The sequence below is a fragment of the Ambystoma mexicanum genome, chromosome 8 (genome assembly GCF_040938575.1).
Source record: "Ambystoma mexicanum isolate Mex_15411 chromosome 8, UKY_AmexF1_1, whole genome shotgun sequence".
Lineage (NCBI taxonomy): Eukaryota > Metazoa > Chordata > Amphibia > Caudata > Ambystomatidae > Ambystoma > Ambystoma mexicanum.
In genome coordinates this window covers 1,618,878,832-1,618,903,042 of record NC_090929.1, presented here as the reverse complement: position 1 = coordinate 1,618,903,042, position 24,211 = coordinate 1,618,878,832, and the positions used below count along the sequence as shown (strand labels likewise).

General features: G+C 45.9%; 1 protein-coding gene across 21 annotated transcripts in view; it reads left to right on the top strand.

Annotated features, from left to right (window-relative positions):
- ABLIM1 (actin binding LIM protein 1) overlaps nucleotides 1–24,211 on the top strand; it is a 1,283,500-nt gene that overhangs the window by 1,123,038 nt on the left and 136,251 nt on the right. For all 21 annotated transcript variants that reach the window (XM_069611893.1, XM_069611883.1, XM_069611888.1 and 18 more), the window contains one exon: nucleotides 23,620–23,697. In XM_069611893.1, the coding sequence (XP_069467994.1) occupies nucleotides 23,620–23,697 (78 nt within the window). The remainder of the gene's footprint in view (nucleotides 1–23,619; nucleotides 23,698–24,211) is intronic.

Below are 24,211 nucleotides of genomic sequence, written 5' to 3'. Positions count from 1 at the left end.
GGTGGCAATAGTCAGTGTATAAAGACAATAGTAAGGACATAGAAAGCAATACTAAGGGAAAAGGTGGCGAAAGTAAGGGCAAAGGAGGCTATAGTAAGTGTAAAGAAAGCAATAGTAATATCATGGTGACAAATGTTAGTGTATAAAAGACAATAGTAAGGTCAAAGGAGGCAATAGTAAGGTCAAAGGAGGCAATAGTAAGGGTAAAGGAGGCAATAGTAAGGGCAAAGGAGGCAATATTAAGGGCCAAGGAGGCAAAGGTTAAGTATAAAGGAGGCACTAGGAAGTGTAAAGGAAGTTGCAGTAAAGACAAAGAAGGCAATATTAAGGCCAAGTAAGACACTTCTAAGGGCAAAAGAGGCAATAGTAAGTGCAAAGAAAGAAGTATTCAGTGCAAAGAAAGAAATGGTAAGTGAAAAACAGTAAGTTCAATCTAGGTAATAATAAGGGCAACCATTTTGTGGAATGTGTACCCTCCCACACCGCAAGTATGAATTGGTGCAAAATGTATCTAGACATCCCCAAACTAGCAGCTAGCATGTGCATGCAGTTTAGGTTTAATTTCCTGTTAAGAAATTAAATGTAAGGTTGCATGGTTCAGAATTTCTGTTTACAGTCTCTAGGCCATGCACCCTGAAGACTTACATATGAAAGGCCTGATAAAAAGGCTGCCTCCTGTGTGTAGGTCTGCAGGGGACGCAGCTTAGACATGAGCCAGATGAGTGCACCAGAGCACAGCAGGTAAGTGGGTAGCATCCGGGGGTGGGCGGTTGTTAGTTGGCCACTCAGCAGAGGAGAACCCCCTGAAAAAGACCAGGAGGGAGCCACACAAAAGGCCGAACTGGCGGATGCAGCCTTTTCAGCCTGGAATCTGCCCGGCAATGGTAAGGGCAATTAAGGCAATGGTAAGGGCAATGAAGGCAATAGTATGTTCAAGGACGACAATAGTAAGTGTAAAGAAGTCAATGGTAAGGACAAAAAAGGTCATAGCAATTGTAAAGAAAGTAATGGTAAGGGCAGAGAAGCCAAGAGTAAGTGAAAATATAGCAATGGGAAGTGAAAAGAAGGCAAAAGTAAGTTCAAAGAAGGCAATTGGAAGTGCCAAGACATGATTACAGCTTCTGGCTCAGGCACAGTCAGAAAATATACTCCCCCTGCTGTGAATCGTACCAGATTCTAATTTTTGTCTTGGATTCTTCTTCGTCATTGACATGGATTTGTCTTTGGCGGACAGGACCTTCAAGGAGGGTGTAGAGGAGGTCCCAAATGTAGCCTGCACTCCAGTCGCCCATTTTGAAGTACCAGGAACATTCACACCGAAATATGTGACGTATGATGAGCGGATAAACCAGCAGAGAGCCGACGTGGGGCCCTGCCCAGTACCTATTAGAAGAATGACACCTATTGAAGTACCAATAACCAGACATCCATGGGCAGTAAGGTACCCATTGAGAAAACCCTACCAGCAAATGAAACGAAATGAAGATTGCTTAAGTGCTGTACAGGAAGAAACCAAAAAGTCCTTAATGGAAGAGGAATGGTGACGTCACAAGGTTATATCAATAGAAGCTATGAACAGTAGCTACATCTAATTGAAGCTAAGAACAGAATATCCTGCCACTGAAGGAACAAGATAAGAAGGCGTAGGCAGGTGGCAGGGTGAAACGAAAATCAAATGCACAAATTGAAAGAAACAAGATAAATCCATGGTGTGCTAGCACGTGACCAGCCGAGCGAGAAGAGGCACCGTTGCACACCTATGCTTGGCACCCACCCAGACAGAGATATCAGAACGTTTCGAGACAAGAAGATGCAGTTTCGAGGCCAACCACAGTGAACTAATTGACACATAGCCCATAAAGTGATGATTGATTGAAGGAAGGCAGGGTGAATTGGGGGACACCCTGCAGCTGCTTGACCGTTCTGCGTGCTGCTAAGCATAGTGGGGATTTATGCATGGGGTTGATGCCAACCCAATCACAATGGACCAAATAATCTAGGGTCCTATAGTTAGTAGAACCAATGAGACGTCGTACTTTTAGTGACGTCTACAGTAGTCATTTTTGAAGGAAGGGCTTAGATGCCCACCTGACAGTATTTACCCAATCCCCTCACTCCATTACCATATACAGATATAGCACCTATATTAAAGTTACCTTTTTCCCCACCAATAGAATTGCATGTTAACTTTTGAGTGTTACACGTTAGATTATGATGCGTTTTTGGTATAAAAGTTATGTTTTGTATGAAGTTCGGGGGAGTTGAAGCGAGACGGGCTGTCGCACCACTGTCGATTTCCATGTCTCCCCGTTTTTTGTACTTGTCATTAAATGGACTCTCCTTTGCCAAACCATTGAGTTGTTCTTATTGATTGGTGTTGGAGTAAGAAAACTTGCACCCCCATCCATCTGAAGGTGCAGATATCTCGTTTTAAAGTACTGAAGAGCAAACCCCGACTCTACGGGCCGGCCAGGGGTCTCTCGGTACAAGGGGTTGCTAAGGAGGCAGACTACTGAGTTTGCCACTGATTCTGCCCCCCTCCCCCTACATCCAGACTCCCGATCAAGGGCGGGATATCCTCCTCTAGTGGATGTTTCTAACTCCATGGGTAGAAGGTCTCTATTGCCCTGTATTAAGTGAAAATGTCAGCAATGAAATGCAGCTGGTGAAAATGCTGGCAGTGGCATTTCCTTTCACCGCCCTGTTCTGAGCGTTAAGGGAGTGCTGGAGGGGAACAGGATACGAGGGATTACCCATTGTGACGAAGGAAGACAAGCTGAAGGGAATGCGGCTGGCAGCATTTTCACCAGCGGTATTCAGTTGCCGGAACTTTCACATAGAAACTGTTTCCCAGAACGGCAGGGACTACTCTGGTGGTGATAGTGTGCCCTATTCATGATCTTTAACATTGATATTAAGATGTGTCCTTCTACCCAGGGTCTCTCCTCCTCTCTGGATCAGATTGACAGTGGGGCTGGTTCTCCATCTAATCCATAACCCCCAGTAGTGATACCCACATCTGCTCTGTGTACCTAGGTGCTCCAAACTGAGAAACCTCTGGACGGTAAAGCTTTACACCCTCTTGGGAAGTCCTAGGTTCTCATCTCGGCACCCCTGACACCCTTTTGATGGCCCCCTATGGGGGACCTTTCAGCTGGAATCGCACTCCAAAATCCGTCTTTTTCTCAACTATCAAATCAAGTATCTGCTACGGAAGCTATTAGCAAAGCATCTAGGCCAAGGGTTTATCCGGGGTGTGAATGGTTTATTCTTTGGTCAGGAGATTGTCACGAGGAATCCCCTCACCCCCAGGATGGTCGCCGCCATGGGGAAAAAGGGACTAATTCCCTTTTCCATTTCTATGGCGGCAGCCGGGAGACAGGAGGGGTGCTGGGACCGGAGCACAAAGATCTGGTCCAGCAGGTAAGTGCAGAGGGAGCGAGGGAGGAGGTGGGGAAGAGGTTTGACTGGTTTTGAGGATGCCACCCAGGGAAGGGCCTCGGGTGGCTGGAACAGTGGGCGGAGAATGTGTATTCTCTTATGCTGTTCCAGCCAACTGATTGCAGGGATATCAATTCACCAACATGCCAGGGGTAACAGAAGTGACATCACATGACCCTAGACCTCTGATGACATCCCAGGAAGTGATGTAATTTGACCCCACCCTGAAGTGAGATCACGGGAAGCGATGGGAAATTACCTTTCACCCCTTGACAAAACAGGAAGTGGCATCACATAGCATTGTTCCCAAGTACACTGCAAAAAATATGGTTATGATATCACTGTAATGTGATATACATTTCATACAAGAATGGATCACCATATGTATCATTAATATCAGTGTGAACAGACCCGTATCACCAAATTACTGTGAATGCAAGCAGATGTCCGAGGCCAAATGATGATGGTGTGTTATTATATAGCACTTACACTTTAGCGCTTTATATAGATCAAATATACATACAATATCACCCAACCTGTGTTGTTACTCATTTATCAACCTCAGAAGGATGAGTTGGTCTTGCCGGGATTTGAACCTGCAACCTGCAGATCACAAACACATCACAGCAGTGAGTGCTCAACCCAGTGAGCTATTTTTCCAGCTGTAGCTATATTAACGGCTATTATAAAATGAGCAATTACATGTCTGAATGTTCGCAAAGTCAGAAAGCAAATTACACTCTGTAGTGGATACCATTAAATTGCTGAGATTTAACAGCAGGCCAGTTCATCTGCAGGTCTGGTGCAAAGGTGGCCACATGTCAAGCCTGCATGGATCTACTTTTCAGGCTTCAGAGGTTGGCAAAATACATACCATTGGGAGCGCTCATAACCGTGTATTAAAGAATTTAGAGTAGTCCAGGGAAAGCAGTGCACTCGCATGACATCCCATACTCTGGGCACTTGTTACCCCGTACATGTATACAAACATCCTGAACAGCATGCCAGGGAGATAGGAAAGATAGATCCATCACAACAAAGCATTAATTGTGGCACAATTAAATCAAGGGCCCCTTTATGTGCTATGGTCAAACATTTCTACACTGTACACAAGCTTTTAGGAACAAGGATTTTGTCAAGTGACGGAGGACACCGAGATGTAATGTGATCATCGTAACAGAGACAATGGCAGAAAAAAACATGCTATAACTGCAACTTGCGAAAAGCAAAATACATAGTCCGAAATGGATGCTTATTCTTCTCTAAATGCTTTTTGGAGTATTTTGGCTGCATTGTGAATTTGAGGTGTTTAAGAACAGACTAAATCAGTGACTCAGCCCCTGAAGTGTTCCTGAAATGAACCTTTAATGAGTCTAGCAATTATCATATAGAATTCCAGAAAGACAGATTGTTTATTCTTATTCTTTCTTATTTAGGGTCACTGCTCAGAAATTAACATTTGTGGAACCCTCTGTTTTTTAAGAGGCCTGATCAAGAAAGCCAGTCACTCCAGAAACAAAGAGCCACATGGCACTGGCCACAGCCCAGGAGAAAAATGTTTAAAGGTTTGTAAGGGAGACCCCAGGGGTAGCAAGGGAGACCTCCGGTGCGACCCCCAAATTATGCTCTTCCCTGGGTGCAAATAATCTAACAACATCCTCACATGGACCGTACTCATACTCTTTATCAGAGACTTGGGCTGGCCTGCCCCTTCCAGCACCACCCTGTGTGCCCCCTCCACCACCACCTAAAGCAGCCCTCTCCCCTCTCTTTCCAAGAAAGGAGGCATTCGGGCGGTGGCACTGAATCACTGGGCACTGTGGCGGCAACAACACAGCCAGGAATAACATGACAGTGGCTGCTCTCCAGACTCCTTGCTTCCACTGGGCAGTGGTGTTTGGGCTGCAGCAGTGAGCTGTAGTGCCATTTACAACTTAAAGTAAAATTCCAGTTTGAGGTAGAACACTGTTGCTCAAGCAGGCTGCTGGCAAGTATTTATGCTTGATGCTGTACTTTCTGCTATTTTTCAAACCAACAAACTTCATTGTTCATCTTTCTAACAATGTTATTCACTCCAAAGAAATCTCAGTTACAAAGTAACACTGTTTTCTCAAACTGAAATCCCCCAGTTGATTTGGGCAACTTATTGTGTTTCCTCTTTCATGGCAATTGAACTTGTATTCACGTCATACATACCAATAAGGTGTGTGAAGTAATCAAACAATGACTAAGATCAGATGATGTTATCACACATGCATAACCCAAAAGAGGGATTACAGGCATCTTGAGTTGGCCCTTGTCAGGGAAATGCTCGGCCTGGCCTGGCTTTTAAACTCCGATCACATTGCATTCTGGTGCCTGTATGCCTGCATTTCTAGTGAACAAAATGAAGCTACAAACACTGTACGATTATACTGAATAACATGAACTAAAATGGCAGTGTTTGCAAAACATCACTTTACATCTCCAGGGACATTTGAGTGCTTTGTTTCTGTATATTTTTAATGAAATAATTGAAAATATCAAGCTCTTTGCTTGGGTTAATCACTTGTTTCTGGTCCTAGAGACAATTGAAATATTTGGTACTAAAAGGATAATGATATCTAGTTTTTATATAGCGCTACAGAGCCGCAGGTATCTAAGCGCTGAAAAAACAGTTGACATTAAGTGGCACTTAATTTATCAACCTCAGAAGGAAGTAAGGCGGAGTTGGCCCTGCTGGGATTTGAACCTGCATCAGATGGATGCGCACAGATTTGAGAAAAAGCGCTCAACTCGCTGTGTTATCTGACCGACATAACTGTATGGATAAGGATGGATAATGGAGGAGCATTCCTTTGCCAGTTCTAAAAAATGGACTGTGACAGAATGCCATCTGGTGAGGGTGGGATAGCCTGAGATTTCTTTTATTTTAACTAAACATAATGATGCTGGTTATTCTGCCTTGAAAGGCATATCTGATCATCAGACCCCTTTACAAAACTCCATGCCAAAAGCATAGTGCATGCATGTGCCTTTTGTTGTGCCAGTCTACAGACATCTATAAAGCTCCAACAGGCAGAGGTGCATTTTTAATATTCTGCACCTCTGATTCAAAACATGATAATTGTGTACCCTAGTCCTTCTGGTGACATGTTAAACTGTAAAAATATGCAATGGCTGGCTGTGGCATGGGCAGCTACAGAGGCCACGCACAATGTATACAGTCACATGTATAGGATGTGCTTCAGCCATAAGATGTCTGATGTGCATTATCTGTCTGGCCCGGCTGTCTTCCCAACACCCAGATGAACAAAGGCCAGGAAGCTGCCTCTTGGATCCTCCGGATGAAGGGCAACACCTTCCTCCCTGGGCACAGGAACTTTCCCCAGGAGGTTACCTGGCAAATTGTGCTTCAAAGGCAGCCATAAAATAAACACAACAACTTTCACACAAGTGTGCTGATCACTGGAGTGCTTTTGAAGTCAGCAGACCTGAGAAGGTGGTGGAGTTCGAGTTTTGGTTTCTGCTAGGGCTCTCTACAACTCCATGTGCACCTCCACTTCCTGCAGACATGCACACTGAGTGTGATGTCAGAAGGCATATGACTCTTGTTACTGCAGCCCAGGCTTGCATTGGACCAATCTGCTGTAGCAGTTCCCCTTTTAAGGGCAGAAAGTCCTGTCCTTTAGTTGATTCATCTCTGGCCTCTCAGAAGAACAAGAATTCACGGGGAGCTCTATTGGGGAGATAGTCTATTCCAAAGTCCTGTGCCATAGAGGCGAAGGCAGAGAGCTTCAATGCAGAGATAGGAAAGCTCTGCTCCCTAACCATTCCCAAGCAATAGAGGGGTGACAATTCTGTGGACTAAATCCTGTAGACCAAGACCTCTCTGCTGCCTGTGCACCAGAATCCTGCACATCAGAGGTGAAGGGCCCTCTGTAGTTGTCAGACAACCTCCTGAACGAAGGACTCACCTTGTCCCTGCAGAGCCTGGATTGGGCCTCAAAGCAACCCAGAAATCCAGAAGCATCTGGACCCCGTTTTATTGCTTTGAGGCATCTTCGGGCTATTTTATCTATACCTTACTCACTTTTGAGCCCCCAATTGACCTGCAGTGCTGCTTTTGGCACTCTGCGTTCTTCAAATCGCTGTCCTGGGGCTTCGAGCAACCCAGATGTTGGCTTGACCCTATGCAGCAGACGATATCCAACCAACCAGATTGCCAGCTTGACTCTGCGGAGGCAATTAACACTGACTCGACTTGCTGGAAACCTCCGACTCGCCATTATGAACGGAGAATTGACTCCACTGAAGCATTGTTTTCCTGCCAACTCGACAACCAAATGGAACTGTTTGGAGCCCTTTACTGAAACGCTTTGAATGCCAACCCGATCCTAGGGGAGCCGACGGCTTGAACGTACTCGACACTGACTTGCCCTTGGAATCACACAACTCTATTGCCTGGATGACGTCTCGACTGCAGCAAAGCACCTAGAAGCACAGACCAATGTTGTTAAGCCGCGAAACAACAAGGTAATAAAGGTCTTTGAAGGACCCTGTGACTTTTAAACCACCTTTCTCTGCCTTTTTTAAGACATGTCATTGAACATTGACTGTACTTCTGAAATCTGTTGACCCCCGTTTATCAACCCAGAGTGACTTTCTTAACGAAGTATGCATTTTTTGTGTTTCCTTTATTGGCGTGGGTATTGTTTTTAATTCTTATTGTGAAAGATTTTTTTTTAATTAAAGTGAAAATATTTTTTAAGAACCTTATTTTATTTTGGGTCCATTGTACTAATCCTGCGTTGGCTGGTATCAGATTTGGGGTGAGTGGGCGGTTTAGCTGCTCCTCATCCCTGTACTCCTGCAGAGCAGTAGTAATTTCATCACATCTACTAAATTACGATCCCGGCACATGTGGTTGGAGGGGGATTTGTGCTTCCTTTCCTTCCCTTTTGCAGTCTGCCATACACTTCCCGTGCCCACCATTGGTTCACCAACCTCGCAACTTGTGGTTGTGTTGTAGGCCTGCAGCTTGTTCCTTGTGCTGGAGCAGGTGTGCTCCAGTTCTGTTTTTCAGCTCCTCGTGTAGTTTCTTTGCTTGGACTATGAACGGGAACAAATAATCTATTATCATGTGTGTCTTCTCTGTGAGTTCTTTCGTGGCCACTTCTGTTTTTTCGAGGGATTTTCTATTTCCTCCTTCTTTGGCATTTCATTTGACTTTTCCTGGTTATCTCCACTATTCTCTAGAATTGAGTGTTCGGCAGGCAGTTTCTCCTTCTCCTCTGCCTTCGTTGGAGGTCTTGTAGCCATTAACACTTGCCCTTGTATGTGTGCATTCTGTGTGTGGGTGCGTGCCGTGGACAGTGCAACGTTTTCATTCATTCCGTACTGACCCTGTCTCCAGCTTTTCTCTCCATTCGTTACCGCAAGTGTATACGTATCACTGCTGATTACATTCAATTTTAAATCATTTGCTCCATCATTAGCTTTTCTCGGAACTGGAATCACTGTGTAAGGTCTGGGTGCCTTTATGGGATTCTGACGTTCATTATCCTGTGGGCGTGCTGATAGTGGGACACCTCGTGCACCAATAAAGAAAGCAGTTCTGATTGTTAATGACAGAAAGACAATAATGATCACCAAACATATACACATGATAGATCTGTAAGACATCTGGCAGCATTTTCTCCCAGGAAAGCGGGGGCGCCTTTCTGTTGGGGTTAAAACCAAGTTACTGTTCTGGGCCCCCATTTCGAAATAGTTCATAGTCAGTTATTTATTCCTTCTTTTGCTCTGGTCTCGTATTTCGAGAGTTTTTTACTATTAGAGGGACGAGTGCTTCTCCAAATGTCCCCCCTCACGTGAGTGACGACGGTAGTCACTGGGTCCTCAGTACAATTCCTGTGCTAGACCACGGAAAAGGGTTAGGCTAGCAGTTCGAATACATCACATTTATTCACGCGTATCTAAAGTAGGTGGGGTCCCAGTGTATGCCTCAAATTTGCGTTGGTCCTGAGGACGTGCTGGTGACAGTTAATTGCTAAAGAAGAAACTGAAGAGTCTGCTACAAATTACACAAGAATGAAATGCTGGAATAAATAAAAAATAAAAAAAATGAACGTGTGGCAAAACTAGGAAAAAATGAGCTAATCGTACAAAATAAATTTGTAAAAATAGGAACAAAAATAAAAAATAAAAATATGGAAAAATAGCAAATGAGTCAAAATCGCAAAAATAAGATGTTGTATCAACAGGAACAAAATAAAAGCAGAAGTCAATATATGCAAAAAATAGTAAAAATGAGAAGGATGCAGAACAGGAAAAATACGATGGCGAAGTTCTTGGGTCTGCTCCTTCCTCTCGGTCTCTCAGTGACAAGTTGAAGAACAGTATCTCTTTTCTCTATCTGCTCCACAGTGAACTGATGACGACAGCATTCTATTTTGGATCTCTTCCTTCTAAGGCTCTCCTCAGCAGTGGATGCCCATAGATGCTTCTTAGTTGCGCTGCAAAGGCCCTCAGGATCCTGTTTAGTTGAGCGCTTTTTGCTGGATCACTGAGAAAAGTGGGCACATCAATGTGGTTGGGTCTGCCCACTAGTTCTGGAAAATTTTCAATGAGGTGGAAGAAGACCCGGAATACGTATCTGCTGTCTTCTGGTGTCGACGACATTTGCTCATGTTTTCTAGTCTCTAGATCACAGGCCTTTTTGCTGTGTTAACAGTTTTTGTCTCCTCGATCTGTCCCTCAGCGAAAGGTCTCACTGGAATCTCCTTAGGAATTCCAGCTGGAAGTTGGACAGCTCTACTTGGAGCATTATTCCATGGAGAAGTGTGCCCATGTGTGGGGCGTTGGCTGGATCTCTGAGGAAGGTGATGACGTCAACATCTGCAGGCCTTCCTACCAGTTCAGGATAGTCTGTTACTAGTCTGAGCATGACATGGTGGGCCAGCTGGGTATCTGCGGGTGGCAGGGACATCTGCCTTGTTTGTTGGGTCCTGATCACAATCCTTTCTTTTGACGTGGACAGTTTTTACACTTTCCTGCTGCATGGATTGCAACCACGTAGTTCAATTTATAACATACTTGGATGAGAAATTCATTGTTTCTTGGATCTCTGATAAAGGTTAGTGTATCTGTGGTTCTCCCAACAAGTCCTGGACACTCCCCTATTCTCCGGAAGAATAGGGTATAAGTCAATTCATCTATGATCACATGGAGTGGAAGCATTTGCTTTTTGTTCGCTGTGCTCGGGAAATTCGACAAAGACCTCTGTGATGACAGTCAGTAGTTGCCTGATTATCTTCTTGTTGTCTGGATCCTGAATGAATTCTGTGACACTTGTTCCTCTCCCTATGAGCGACGGATATGTTAATACCACAAGTTGGAAGTAGGTAAGGACATCCCACTTAAGACTTCGACTGGACTCCACCATAAGTTTTGCGAACAGAGTCTTGATACTAGATGATTCAGGATATCGTTTTTGGGTCTCAGAAATGTCTTATTTGCCTCTATCAGAGACTTATAGTTTGCGTTCACTACCTTGTGTGGCTAAAACGTTCATGTTATCAGTGTCACTGCATTTTTTGGATGTGTGATTCTTTTCATTACCCTGCAACTTTGGCTGCACAGCGTGTTCGTTGAATATCTTGTATCCCCTTTAGTGCTCAGAGGAAATGTTCAATGTAAAGCCACGCGTTTCACAATGAGTACTTTAGTCTTGTCTTTTCTGCTCATGCGTCCTTCTTCCTCGCCATAGATCTTGTCTGCACGTGCTGAGGTCCTTTCTCGTTGTCTGTAGATTCATTCACATATCCCATTCCCCTCAGGATGATACGCCGACGAGAACTTGTGCTTTATACCAAGCAACAATCTGATCTGTTCGAACACTGAATTTACAAAATGGGCCCCATTATCTGATCTCATTACCTCGCACACCCCCCATCTAGGGAACACTTCCCTCACCAGGAATTTTGCGGCACAGGTTGCATCGGGGTGTGTACAGGGACCTGCTTCTACCCATCTTGAAAAGGGACACACCACCACAATTAAATACCTGTACCCATTACACAACTGGATCATATCGACATAATCGATATGCAGGTGCTGGAACGGTCCATTTGGTCTGGGGATGATTCCTCTCACTACTTTTAATGTGTGCCCAGAGGTGAATTGCTGGCAGATAATGCATTTTACCATAAAACATGCAACATGCTCCGCTAAATTCGGTGTGAACCAGTCTTCTGCGAGTGTTGCAGCAAGATTTTCCTTTGACATGTGTATGGGGTAGTGAAGCTGTCCTAACGCTACCTTTAGTTTAGGTTTACCAGTGCTGTCTTGCCTCCACAGTCCGTCAGAGGGGTTTAAAGAACACCCTCAACGCTTCCACAGGTTCTTCTCCTCCTGAGGTGCCTCCCCTTGGATCTCCATTAGCTGAGTCTGCCCAATGTTGCTATAGGCCTCTGGAGTGGCTCGTGCTACCATCATTCTTTCATGGGTACGTGCCACCTCCACGTCCATGATTGTTTCAGTTTTGGATTCCATGCGCTTGGCTTCCGTGTCCACTTTATGATTTCCGCGAGACACGAAATCCGTCCCCTTGGTATGAGCGGCGCATTTCACGACCCCTATGCCCACTGGGAGCTGTAGTGCTTTTATCAACCTGTCCAACAAGGCTGCATGTTGCACTGGTGTGCCGTCTGCTCGGAGGTAGCCCCTCGTTTTCCAGCGCACTAATCCTGCGTGCACTGTGGACGTCACATAGGCAGAGTCACAATACACCGTTACTTCCTGGTCTGCATGGTTCTCAATGGCGAGTATCAATGCAAATAGCTCTGCAGCCTGTGCCGAATAGTGAGATGGTATTCGTGCACTAACGAGTACTTGAAACTCTCCATTCACTATGTGTTTTACCACGGCAACGCCTGTATACCTTTGTCCATCCTCTTGGTCAATTCTTGAAGACCCATCAATAAAGACGATCTCCCCACTCGCCAGGGCATTCTCTTTTACCCTGGGGATCTCATCATAGAATTCCTCATAGTTCGCACAGTCGTGTATGGGTTCTCCCTCTGTAACTGGCTCAGCTATGAACGTGGCAGGGGTTACAGTTTTACATCGTACTGCTTTAATCGATGGATGAGAGATAATCACCTCGTAGGCGGATGCTCTCTGTGACGTCAGTGTGCCCTTTGGTTTCTCTAATATGGCGAACAATGAGTGCTCAACATATTACGACCAGGCGGTAATTACGCCAACTTTACCACCATGGTGTAAACTAAGTTTACACCATGGTGGATGGCGGATTTACCGCCCCATTCCAAGGTGAGTGGGGCGGTAAATCCCCATTTCCCATTTTCCCTTCCCCATTCCCATTTTTACCCCATAGGGCATAATGGGAGTGGGGAAGGCGCTAATTACGCCACCGTAAATTACGGTGGCGTAATTAGCATCATGGCGGGTTAGCGCCATGGATTTTAACGGCTGCTAAAAGCAGCCGTTAAAATCGGAATCAGGCGTTAAGGGTTAACGACGGCGTTAACCCTTAACGCCTGAGTTGTAATGAGGCCCAATGTCATGGAGCACCCCATCACAATGGATGACGCCTTCACGATGGCGAAATTGGCAGCAGCTAGATTTTGTTCGCATGGGAAATGGCCCTTCATGACCGGGTCCAGACTCCCGCTGTAATATGCTAGGGGCTTGTATCCCAGCGAGGTTCGCTGTGCGAGCACTGCCGTCATAAAATATCCGTCGGTGTGTGAGAACAGGTAGAATTCCTCTGCATAATTAGGAATCCTGAGCACTTGCCCCCTTGAGCTCTGTAAACCCTTTCTCCATTGCTTCATTCCATTCAATTTCTTCTTTTGTTGCCTGGGCCTTTTTAAGGGCATGTAGCAAGGGCTTGGTATATGAGCTGTAGTCAAAGACCCATGCTCGGACATAATTGCACAGTCCTAAGAAACTTCGCATTTGTTTCATCGTGAGCGGCTTGGCGGTGTTCATGATCGCTTCAGCCCTTTCTGGGATTACCTTCTTCCCCTCATGTGAGACCAGTTGCCCTATGTACAATACCTCCCATTGGCAGTACTGCAACTTTTCCTTGTCAACTTTGTATCCCTTCTCAGCCAGTATAGTCAATAGCTGGACAGAATCGCGCCTGCATTGCTCTTCAGTGGTGCTGCAGATCAGAATGTCATCTACATACTGCAAAACAACACTGTCCACTGCGATATTGCTTAGGCCCATTTGCAGGACCCTGTTGAAGATTGATTGGTACTCACAGTACCCCTGTGGCAACCTCGTACTTTTCAGGCGCATTTGTCTGAAAGTAAATGACATCAGGTCTTGTGAGTCACGGTGCAATGGAATCGAGAAAAACGCATTTTTCAAATCGAACTCTCTGAAATATTTTGCTTCAGTTGGTATATTGCATAGTATTGTGGATGGATTAGGGACTAGAGGGAACTCGGCTTCGACTATATCGTTTAATGCTCGTAAATCCTGGATTAAACGCCAGGACCCTCCCTTTGATTTCTTGGCAGGATAAATCACTGTGTTACAAGGTGATTCTGACGTCACTAAGATGCCCTGTTCCAGCATGGCGGAAATTGTCTCAGCGATCCCTTCAGCCGCTTCTCTGGACATGGGGTATTGTTGTGCTCGCGGCAAGATAGCTCCTGGCTTCAGCTTAATCTTTACTTCACCTGCCCCTTTCAGGAGACCTATGTCATAGGGCCCTGTAGTCCAAACTGCGGCAGGCACTTGGGCCATGTCGTTATCAAAGTACTCTCGGCGTATTAGTGCCAACATCATTTTCTGTGGCACCACCCGTTTGATCATTTTGACCCAAAATATGAGACTCACTTCCACCCTTGTCTCTTCTAGGTCAGGGTGCTCTTCGAACAGATCGTCATCGGTGACATCAGTCACTCGATACCCTTCTTCAATGGCAACAATTGCATACCATTGTCTGCCTTCATCGTCATATCCTTCAACCAATACCACTCTCCCTCGCACTGCGGCAGATTGTATCATTAAGGGAAATCTTGTCCCTCCTCTTCGTGCATGGGTATTCTTGGTCTGAATAGAAATTCATCATGGGTTCTCATAGTTCTGTCTGTGAGGCCCGGCAATCCCACCATAAGCACTCGCACGCCATATGCAACGACTTCTAGATCCAGCGGTATAGCCCTCATGGCTGCATGTCCAGAATATGCTCTGATCCTTTCGCACACGTTTGAGTAGTGCATTCCTGGGGTGGAGCCCACTATAGCATTCTCGGTAAACAAGATGGTCATGTTTAGTTTAGTCATCAAATCCAGACCCAGAATATTTACTGGGGTCTGACGCGAATACAATAAGGGTACATTCATTTTGCGCTCTCCCACCAAAACTGGTAGTGCGTCTGTAAAGGGAACTCTACTATGAGCTCCAGTGAAACTCTAAGTATCTATTGCCTCGCCAGACAAGGAGAACTTGCCTTCTCGTATGCACGAGCGCGTGGCACCCGTGTCAACTAAAAAGGAATATTTTTTCCCCCCTATGGTGACATTCACCCTTGGTTCCCTGTTAGGGTCTGGTGTCACTGATAGGATAGAACACATCAGAGTCTCCTGTGAGCTGCCCTACTTTATATATAAGTTCGGTCCACTGTACACTTGTTGATTTCCCCCAGTCCCAGGATTAACTCTCCCTCCGGGGTTAATGCTCTGCGACATTTGCGGCGGTGCCTGCTGGGTTTGTCCCTGTTGCAAGTTCCCCATGTTAGGTGGTAGAACCACTTGCTGTGCACCTTGCTGCACGCCTGATGCCTGCAGCTGCACTGTATAATGTTGCGCATCGCCCTGCTGTGGGGCAGCAGGTTGATTCACCATGCCTGTCCCCATCCCTTGGCTGTTTCGCCACATGCCTTGGATTCTGCACATTCATGCAACGTGTCCTGTCACTCCACACAGCCAATGCTCTGGTGGCGGCCGGACCATTTGTCCATCCGGCATAGCTGGACCGCCCATTCGTGCATTCTGGAAACCACCTTGAACATTTTGAAAACCTCCTTAGTTACCTCGAAACCCTCCCTGATTGCTCTGCCATCCTCTACCTCCAAAACCTCTTCCCCTCGCGTAAAATCCCGCATTACCCTGATTATTTTGCGGTGGGTTAGTTGCTTGGTGTGCGCTTCATTCGGCTGGGTTAGTGAGCATGGCTCCCTCTAGAGCATACTTCGAGAGCTTTCTTTGCACCAGCTTTGCCTCCTCTCCCTTACGAGTTGCCTCCTTTTTCCGATTCTTTTCTTACAAAAATCTGCAATAGTGTGCAATTGTCAATTGTATTTAGGCCCATGGTTTAGCTTCGATTCCTATCAATTTCTTGAGTTGTTTTTGCACCGGTTCTGGTAACCCTTGGCACAATATATGGTAGAATACAGGGATGGATTTTGTCCAAGATTCATGCGTTTCGAGCACCCACGTGTCTTGAAAATGTTGGATATAAGCCAATGGATCCTCTGACTCTTTCATTTTCCGAGTCATTATAGCTCGCATGTCGGAAGCGTCTGGATATAGCGTACGCAGCGCTTTCCACACTGCTGTTCTACAGTTATTAAAGGGCGCTCCGTCATGGGTGTTGTTAGTTTGGGTTACCCTAGGGTAGCCTGCTCGTTTCCATACATCATCTGCTCTTTCACCAGGTATGGCAATTAGGAGGCCCTTAATGTCCCCTATAGGGAGGGTGACACCCCCCTTCATTTTCTCTAACTCATGTATCCACTTTCCGGCTCCCGATGTCTGCATTGGAAGCTTATTTTTGAGGTTTTCTCGGTCCATGTGTGGCCATGGAATATATTGTGGTCTTGCACCCCCATTTTCTAGCAACGGGAATTGGAATGTACAATCCTCCTTCTCTTTCCCCATAGCTCTCTGGTCTACCGCCAGGGTGACATTCCCGCCTTGTTGTCTGCCTGGCAATGCCCTTAACCTGTCTGCATAGGCAGGCACCAACGCCCCCCTCTGACCGTGGGGTGTTTCTTCATATCAGCTGGATTGCCAAGCGGACTTCGGTGCCCTACTTGTAGACCCTCTAGCATCTGACCATCGTACCTCTCAGTCCCTTGGGAACCGTTTTTCACACCGTCTCCCTTCGTCATGTGCCCCTTCCTCCGTTTTCCCACCGGAGTCAGATCCTGAATACTCCCAGTTTACACAACTTCTTGCATCTTCTTCGTTCTGCCCAATCTCCAGCCTGTCTAGGGACAGTCCCCTGCTCCCACTACTTCGGGTGACATCCTCAGTGTCGTATAGCTGAGTACTCTCTAAGCGCTCACCTTCCCTTCCCCCTTGGGAAATTAGTTCCAGGCCCATCTCGTCATAAATATTCTCAATCGTTTCCCAGATGCGTCTGGTGTCGAAGTCATCATCAACATTTGTCCCGCTTGTACCTGGTACCGCATCGCTTGCAGGAAAGAACTCTTCTATGTCTTCCCATTCTACAACAGGATTGGGTTTTTTAACTTCCCGTTGCAAATATTCTAGATCTCATGCCCTCTGTCTGCAGTTACGTTCGGCTTCCTCATCTATTTCCTTTTGCTTATTTGCTTCTTCTCTAGCCTTATCTACTTCCCTCATCTGTTCATTTCTACCTTCTTTTGCCCTTCTACTTTCCTCGTCTTCCCGCTTCTTTACTTTCCTCTCTTGCACTCTCCTTTCTTCCTCTAACTTTAACATGTTCTGCCTGTACTTTTCGTAGGCTGCGTATTGTGTGCGACTGAGCGGTATTCCTTGCTCTTCGCGATATAGTTGTTCTCGCCTTAACCTATCCTTCTTTCTTACCCTCTCGTCTCTTATTTCCTTATCCTTCTCTTTTCCCTTTCTCTGCACCTCATCAGACCATTCCCTCGGCCTTACGTCATCACTCCCTTTACCATCAAGTTTTAGCAATATCTGACCTCCCATCCACTCGTCCTCTGCGAATGCTAACTCGCTGCTCCCTTTCTTCTTTTTTCCCTCTCTCAAGAGAGATTCACTACTCTGTGCCTGATCCTTTGCTTCGTCTCCGCGTCTCTCCTTGTCCCTCGGGACTGCAGAGGCAAGATCACCTTCCTGCTCCTTTTCCTTGATGTCGTCCCCACTGCATGCAGGCGACTCGTATGCCGGGTTGCTATACCCCGTGGCTGCCTTAAGTTCTCTCAGCGGGTAAAGACCTTCTGTCTTGCTTCCCTCAATGACTGGTTCCAGCTGGGCTGGTGGCGCGATAGTCGTCTCACCCCCCTCCGTGCATACATTTAATATCCAGTCTGCGGGTGGTTCTTCCTCCTTCGCTTGCTCAAACATTTTCCAAAGTTCGAGGACGGCAAGGCGTTTCTCAAGCTTTTTTCCAGTATATGTGGAATGCAGGAAGGTGGTCATGTGCTGTAAAACAGCCTTAGAGAGTGACCCATTCTGGGGCCACGGCATAAACATCTTATTTGCGGTGCCCTTAACCCACTCTTGGCTATATTTCTTCAGCTTTGTTGCATGCTTGGGCAGTTGCTTGCATAAATGCGCAAGTGGGGTAACTTCCTCCATTCTTAATTCTGTCACCAACAATAATTATACAACTCCTTCAATCTTTCAATAGTATGAGCGAGCACCAAATACGCAAGCTCCCATCCAATCCTTTCCCACCAAATTGTATACCAACAATTTACTCAAAACTCATCAATTCAGTGACAATTCCCTCTCAGTTACAGAATTGCGTAATCCAAAAATGCATTTGAAACACTCACCAATACCATTATTTTACATTTGACATACAACAGAACATATATGACGGATGTTTGACAGAATAGACAGACACCAGCTGGTCATATGTATACCTGCCTTCTAATTAATACCCTGTCATGGGATTTGAACAAACCCCCTTATGACGTCTTTAAACGTCATCGTAGCCTAAATTGTCCCCCCACTGTGGACTCTGGGTTCACCTTCCTTCTGACCACTCTTTAAAGTGCAGAAACAAGGCGAATCTTTATGTTTTTACTTCAGGTGCCCCCCTGATTTATGCTTTTACTTCAGGTGTCCCCCTGATTTACGTTTTTACTTCAGGTGCCCCCCTAATTTACGTTTTTACTTCATATGCTCGAGTCATTACCCCTGTATAGTCTTCTCTACTTCTAAATATTTTATTGTTTCTCCACCACCCTCCGTTACCTTTCCCTTGCTTGCTCTAATGCCTACACGACATTTGCCAAAGTAACGTGTTTTATTGCTTCACTCACCGACACATCGTTTCCTCTCTGGAACTTCGGGATAACTGCCCCTTCCTCTTCCTGCTTTTAAGGTTTTTGTCCGATCCGCTGCCCGTGGGAATGTGAAGGTTTATGCTTGGAAAGGCGGTTTCCTTCAGACCCACTGCAGATTTTTGAAATTTTACTCTATCATTGTCCACGGGAAGCTTTTCAGTCTACTCAGCCGGAATGGTGAAAGGACTTGTGATATTGCCGAAGGTTCAGAGTTACTTTGTGCCTTCGATCTACGGGTGTCTCATGACTATATCAATCGATAATCAATAGTTGATGGCCAAAACCATCCTCACGCTACCAAGTGTTTACGAGGAGAGGAATTCGCTGACCCTCAGGAACCTGTAAAACAAGATAGCTGCACCATGTGAGGAACAGGGGTGCAGGATTCACTTACTCCGACACGACTCAATAATGAGGACTCAGTAGTTTGGCAAAGGGAAGTCTGTTTAATGATACATACATCAAACAGGGAAACAAATGGGAATCAGCTGTAGTGCGATCACCGGTCTCACTCCGACTTCCATGAACTTTGGTAGAACAGAAATTCTTATAGGCTAACATCGTCATCTCTGACGTCTAATCTCTATAAAAAATCATCATGCAGCATAATTGGTTAGGAAAGGTAACTTAAGTATAGGTGCCATATCTGTATAGAGAAATAAAGCATGTGGATTGGATAACTCTTATCGGGTAGGCATCTATGCCCATCCCTCTACAACACACGTGATTGACGTCACTATGAGTACGACGTCTCATTGGTTACAGTGTCTATAGGACCCTAGATTACATGGTCCATTGTGATTGGGCAAGTTACACCCCTAAACATACATCTCCACTTTAATTAGCAGCATGCAGAATACACACCCAGGTGCCTCGTGCCCCAAGATTCACCCTTCCTCCTTTCCATCAATCAGTGTGTTTAGGGCTATGTGTCAATTAGTTGGCTGGGTATGGCATCGGAACTGTAGCCTCTTATCAGGAAAAGTTATGGCATCCTCGGGTTCTGGATGACATCAGGCGGTGGTACCTCTTCGCGCCTGGCTGGTCATGTGTTGGTTCACTGTGAATCTGCTTCAGTTTCTAGCCTTTTGTGCATTTAATTCTGTGTCAGCCTAGCCACCTGCATGAGCCTCTCTTATCTTGACCTTCACGGACGGCCTGGTATGCTCTGTAGTTGGAGTCTCATGAGCTCATGCTCTCCTCCCCTTCTCTGGTTAACCTCGATTTCCTAAGCATGAACCGCTCTTTGCTGAGTTTCGATTCCGCTTCTTCTCCTGCATTTGGCTGGGTTTCGAAACTTAGCCTGTCGGGCCTCTGGCAGCCTGGGTACCTTTATGCTTTTACAAAATGGAGTCGCACTTGTATAATGTGCCTCATTGAGGTAGTTATATGGTTGGCGCTCGCCGCTCTATCTTCTACTAAGCATTGCAGGCAGTATCGATTTCTTAGCATCTTGCGTTTCAAGCCTATTTACACACGTTGAACATGACGGTTGCTTCCATCCTGTCTCGTAGCACCTTTTCCTTATGTTTTAACATTGTCTCTTCTCTGCGTACATTTCACTCAATTTCGTAGTAACTTGCACTGGCGTGTTATCTTCGATAGCTGCTCTTGTTCATTCTCGGATCTGTTCAGTGTCCTTCCATTAAGGCTTTTGGGGTCTCTTCATGGACTGTGTGTAGGTACTCCTCATTTCGTATCAGAGGTTGGTATGACTGTCTAATAGGGTACCGTGCTGCCCAGGGTTGTCTGATTATGGGTGCTTCAACCGGTATGGATCTTCTGATGTATACTGGGCAGAGTCCTAGTGCAGCTCTTTGTAGGTTAATTTGCTCGTCACATACCTTGGTGCGCACGTTCCCGGTACCTCGAAACGAGGGGAAGAGGTGCCTCCTGGCTCTGCAAGCACCAACAGTAGAGCACAACCTCTATCTTGTCCCTCTTCCCTCACTAACTTTCCTGCCCTCTTTCTAACAGAGCCACGTGGGTGCCTGGAGACCATGTGTATGGTAGCAGTGCACGGTATAAGTCAACTTAACATAATATAATATTTATTGTATTCTATGGGGGCCACGCCGAAAGGAGAGATCTAGCTGCAGAGGAGGTGTTCACTGTGCCAGGGGGTATATCTAGAATGTACTCGCTGCATGATGAGCTGGGGGTGTTGATGCCATGCCCCAGGAAACACAGGCGACAAAGCCCTTCTACTTACTCCCATAGGGTCCCCAATAACATTTGCCTGGTCTTATGTCAGAAATCCTAATTTGCCAAGTTTGAAAAAGCTCCCTGAAAAGAGAGCAAAAAAAAGCACAAATAAAAAACCCTTACATTTTTTGATTTCCTCATTTATGTCATAGTTACCAGAACCCTAGGCTTGTGCTTGTGTGCAAAGTACTTATGGTCTATGAGATGAGGTCTGATGAGAAGAAGGAAAGTGCATGTCGCCCATTCCTCAGGCCCTTCTGCAGAGCAGGCTGATGGCCGAGACAAGTGATCGTGGTGGGCCCTACAGTTTTTGCTGCCCCATGTCAAGATGCCCATGTGAAGCCATCACCACCAGATATTTTTCCAGATTGGAGGGCTGGCGCTGCTCATGGCTCATACATCAGCCACCTGTCCAGGCCTGACGGGGGTGTGGGAGGAGATGCAAAAAATGTGGACACTTCGCTATGAGGATATATCCTGAAGCCAATCCTGTTCCTGGTCAATGAGGGTCAGGCAGCTGGTGCTTTTCAATGGCATAGTGGGCATGGATGCCATAGGCCACAGGCATGTCTCCATAGGTTTCTAGAAGGAGACAGGTCTAACTCAGGACGTCAAAGCTTGAGTAAGATTCATATAGTGGAATGCTCGCCCTTCTCTTGAATTGAGACATCTTCCCCAATAAAAAGGCAAGGTTTTAAATCTGTGCAAGAGCGCAACCCAGGTCGCTCCTTTCATACGGCAAACGGAATGGGCCTCGGTTGACTTACTGGCCATTAATATTGATGATCGTGTGCTATTCCTTCACCTTCCCTAGGCCCTCAGGGCCCACATTACCAATTTTAGGTTGGTGGATTGTCTAATATATATCATGCCGGCAAGACCGGGAGCTATGCCAAGTCCCCAAAGCTCATCTCAAGCACACTTCTGCTCTCATTAGTTTGCATTCCTCTGTAACCTTTGATAGGATTGGCTGCTATTCCTCTGGTCCTTCTTCTTTCTCTCCGTCTCTTTGGTAGCGTTCTATCACAGTTTCCGTCTTGCCTCGCTATCTGCTCTTCATCAGTGCAGAGACTCAGTCCAGGGCCTCTTTCCCATATACATTCTACTTCCTTTGTCTTCCTGTGGCTTCTTTAGGGTTCATGTTCCATTGACTTACATGGTATTACCCAAATAGACCTTTTACAATTGACCTTTTGCACAATTGACCTAATTATAGTGGTCCTAATTGACCTTCTGCACAATTGACCTTTATATTATTTTAGTTATTTTATATATGTATTGGGTTTGTTTTATAAGGGGATTGGGTGGGAGGGTTGCAGGGGGTTTTGGATTGGATAGGGGGTTTCTCTGGGTTTCCCCCCGCATATATGTCCTAATTGACCTTCTAAATTAGGTCAATTCTCCCGAGGTCAATTCTCCCGAGGTCAAATGTGAAACAGTCAATTAGTATACAACTGACTTACATATCCCCCCCCCCCCTCCCATGTCCTCGCTCCTTCTGTATTGTATTCCATTGATTCAATGTAACATCCCAAAAGAGTTTGGAAGCTCTTAGATTCTTTGCTATCAAGACAGGGGCAATTACCCCTCCCCCAGGAAGTGGCAGTGTCCAATATTCCACCACCCTGGGACCTGATCATGCAGGGTTCATTTGATCGTCAACCAGAAGGAATGAAGAATTGCTAGCTCCCGCCCGGTGATTCTCCCCCTTCCGTTCCTATTCTTCATCAACGAGGCATCACTGTGAAGCAGCCAAGCTCTTCCTTATGGTCCTCTCACACTGTCCTGTGTGTATTATGAGGTTGGGATCCACCAAAACCAGGCATGGACTTTCCAGATAGAGTTCCATTTATTGTAGAATTGCCAGAACATCGTCCCACTACAGAGGCTTCTGTCCATAGGTAGACCTGCCACACTTCTCTGCATCAGCTGTGGGGTTCAAGTCTGCACTGCGGTTGATGGTCTTGCCCAACCATGCGCTACACAAGGCTGCTTGGCAAGAACACTCGGACCCAACGTCCTCCGAACAGAGACGGAAGAGAGGTTTTGTACCAAAGAGTTGTCTACGTTCATAAGCACTTTGTCGAGGCACTTCCGGGTTTTTTCTGTCTCAGCGCCATTCTCACTGTCAGCAGTGTCTTAAAGTGCTTCTAAATGCTTAGCTGTATGTGGGTGACCTGGATAGGTTGAATGTTGTCAGAATCATCATCTAGGAAAGTGGCCAAGCTGTCTGGAGTGCACTGCTTGAGCATTGTCATCGCACAGGTTGATAGCCGCAAAGGTCTACTTGCCTTTCCTCAACCCGAAATTGATCAATTGAGACAATAGTGGCTGATGCTCCTTCAGGAGCCTCCAGTTACCTCTTAAATCAGTTAGACATCATCATCCTCAGGGAATTGAAAACTACAAACAGATCAATGTACATTGATAAAGATGTATTGTACGCAGATTTGTATTTAGTTGACGCGTGCTTCTCTCCATTTTAGGATACCACATTGAGATGCACGCTTTAAATGAAAGATTTGACTCCCAGCCTAGTAGCGACGATGGTACTGCCACCATTACTGTCCTATGAACCTTCCCTTCAAAAGGGGATGGGTGATTGAGGTCCAGGACTAAGCTTGGGTTCAAGGATTGAGAGTGAGATTGAACATAGATGACCGCCTCTACCCCAACTCTTCTAACTTGATTTCCTTTTCTTGCAGCCGACGAGGACATCATGTGAAAGTGTTTATTCCAGGCCAGGCTCCAGCATCCCTGGGTCCCCGGGACACACCATCTATGTGAGTACCCTCTGACTGTAATTGACCAGACTCACTTTACAGTGATGATTCCAAAGGCAGACCCACCTACTGGTAAATCAAGATATTTCCCGAAAGGTCGGCCATTCCAAAGGCTCAATAGGGCTGGGCCAGAGTCGGTCATAAAGCATTGCTCTCCCTCAACGTCTCCACCCTCTGCTTCTGCCCTCATACCTTGTTCATCTCTTTCTTCTTCTCTTACTTGTTTTCCTCTTCCACACCTTCTCTCTCTTTTTCTTCGCCATATTTTCCTTGTTTGTGTTCATTGTGTTCCTCTCCATCCATTTCCTCCTCCCCTATTTCATTCTTGTCTTTACTTCCTTGCCTTCTTCTTAATCCTCTCAATGTTCCTCCTTCTTCTCCACCTTTCCCTTTCTCTTTTTCGTTCTTCCTCTTCTTCCCTTTTCATCACTTTATTCTTCGCCTGATGTTTTCTCCTTTCTTCTCTCCCACGTTTTCTTCGATATTAGCATACTTGATTGAAAAACATTTGACC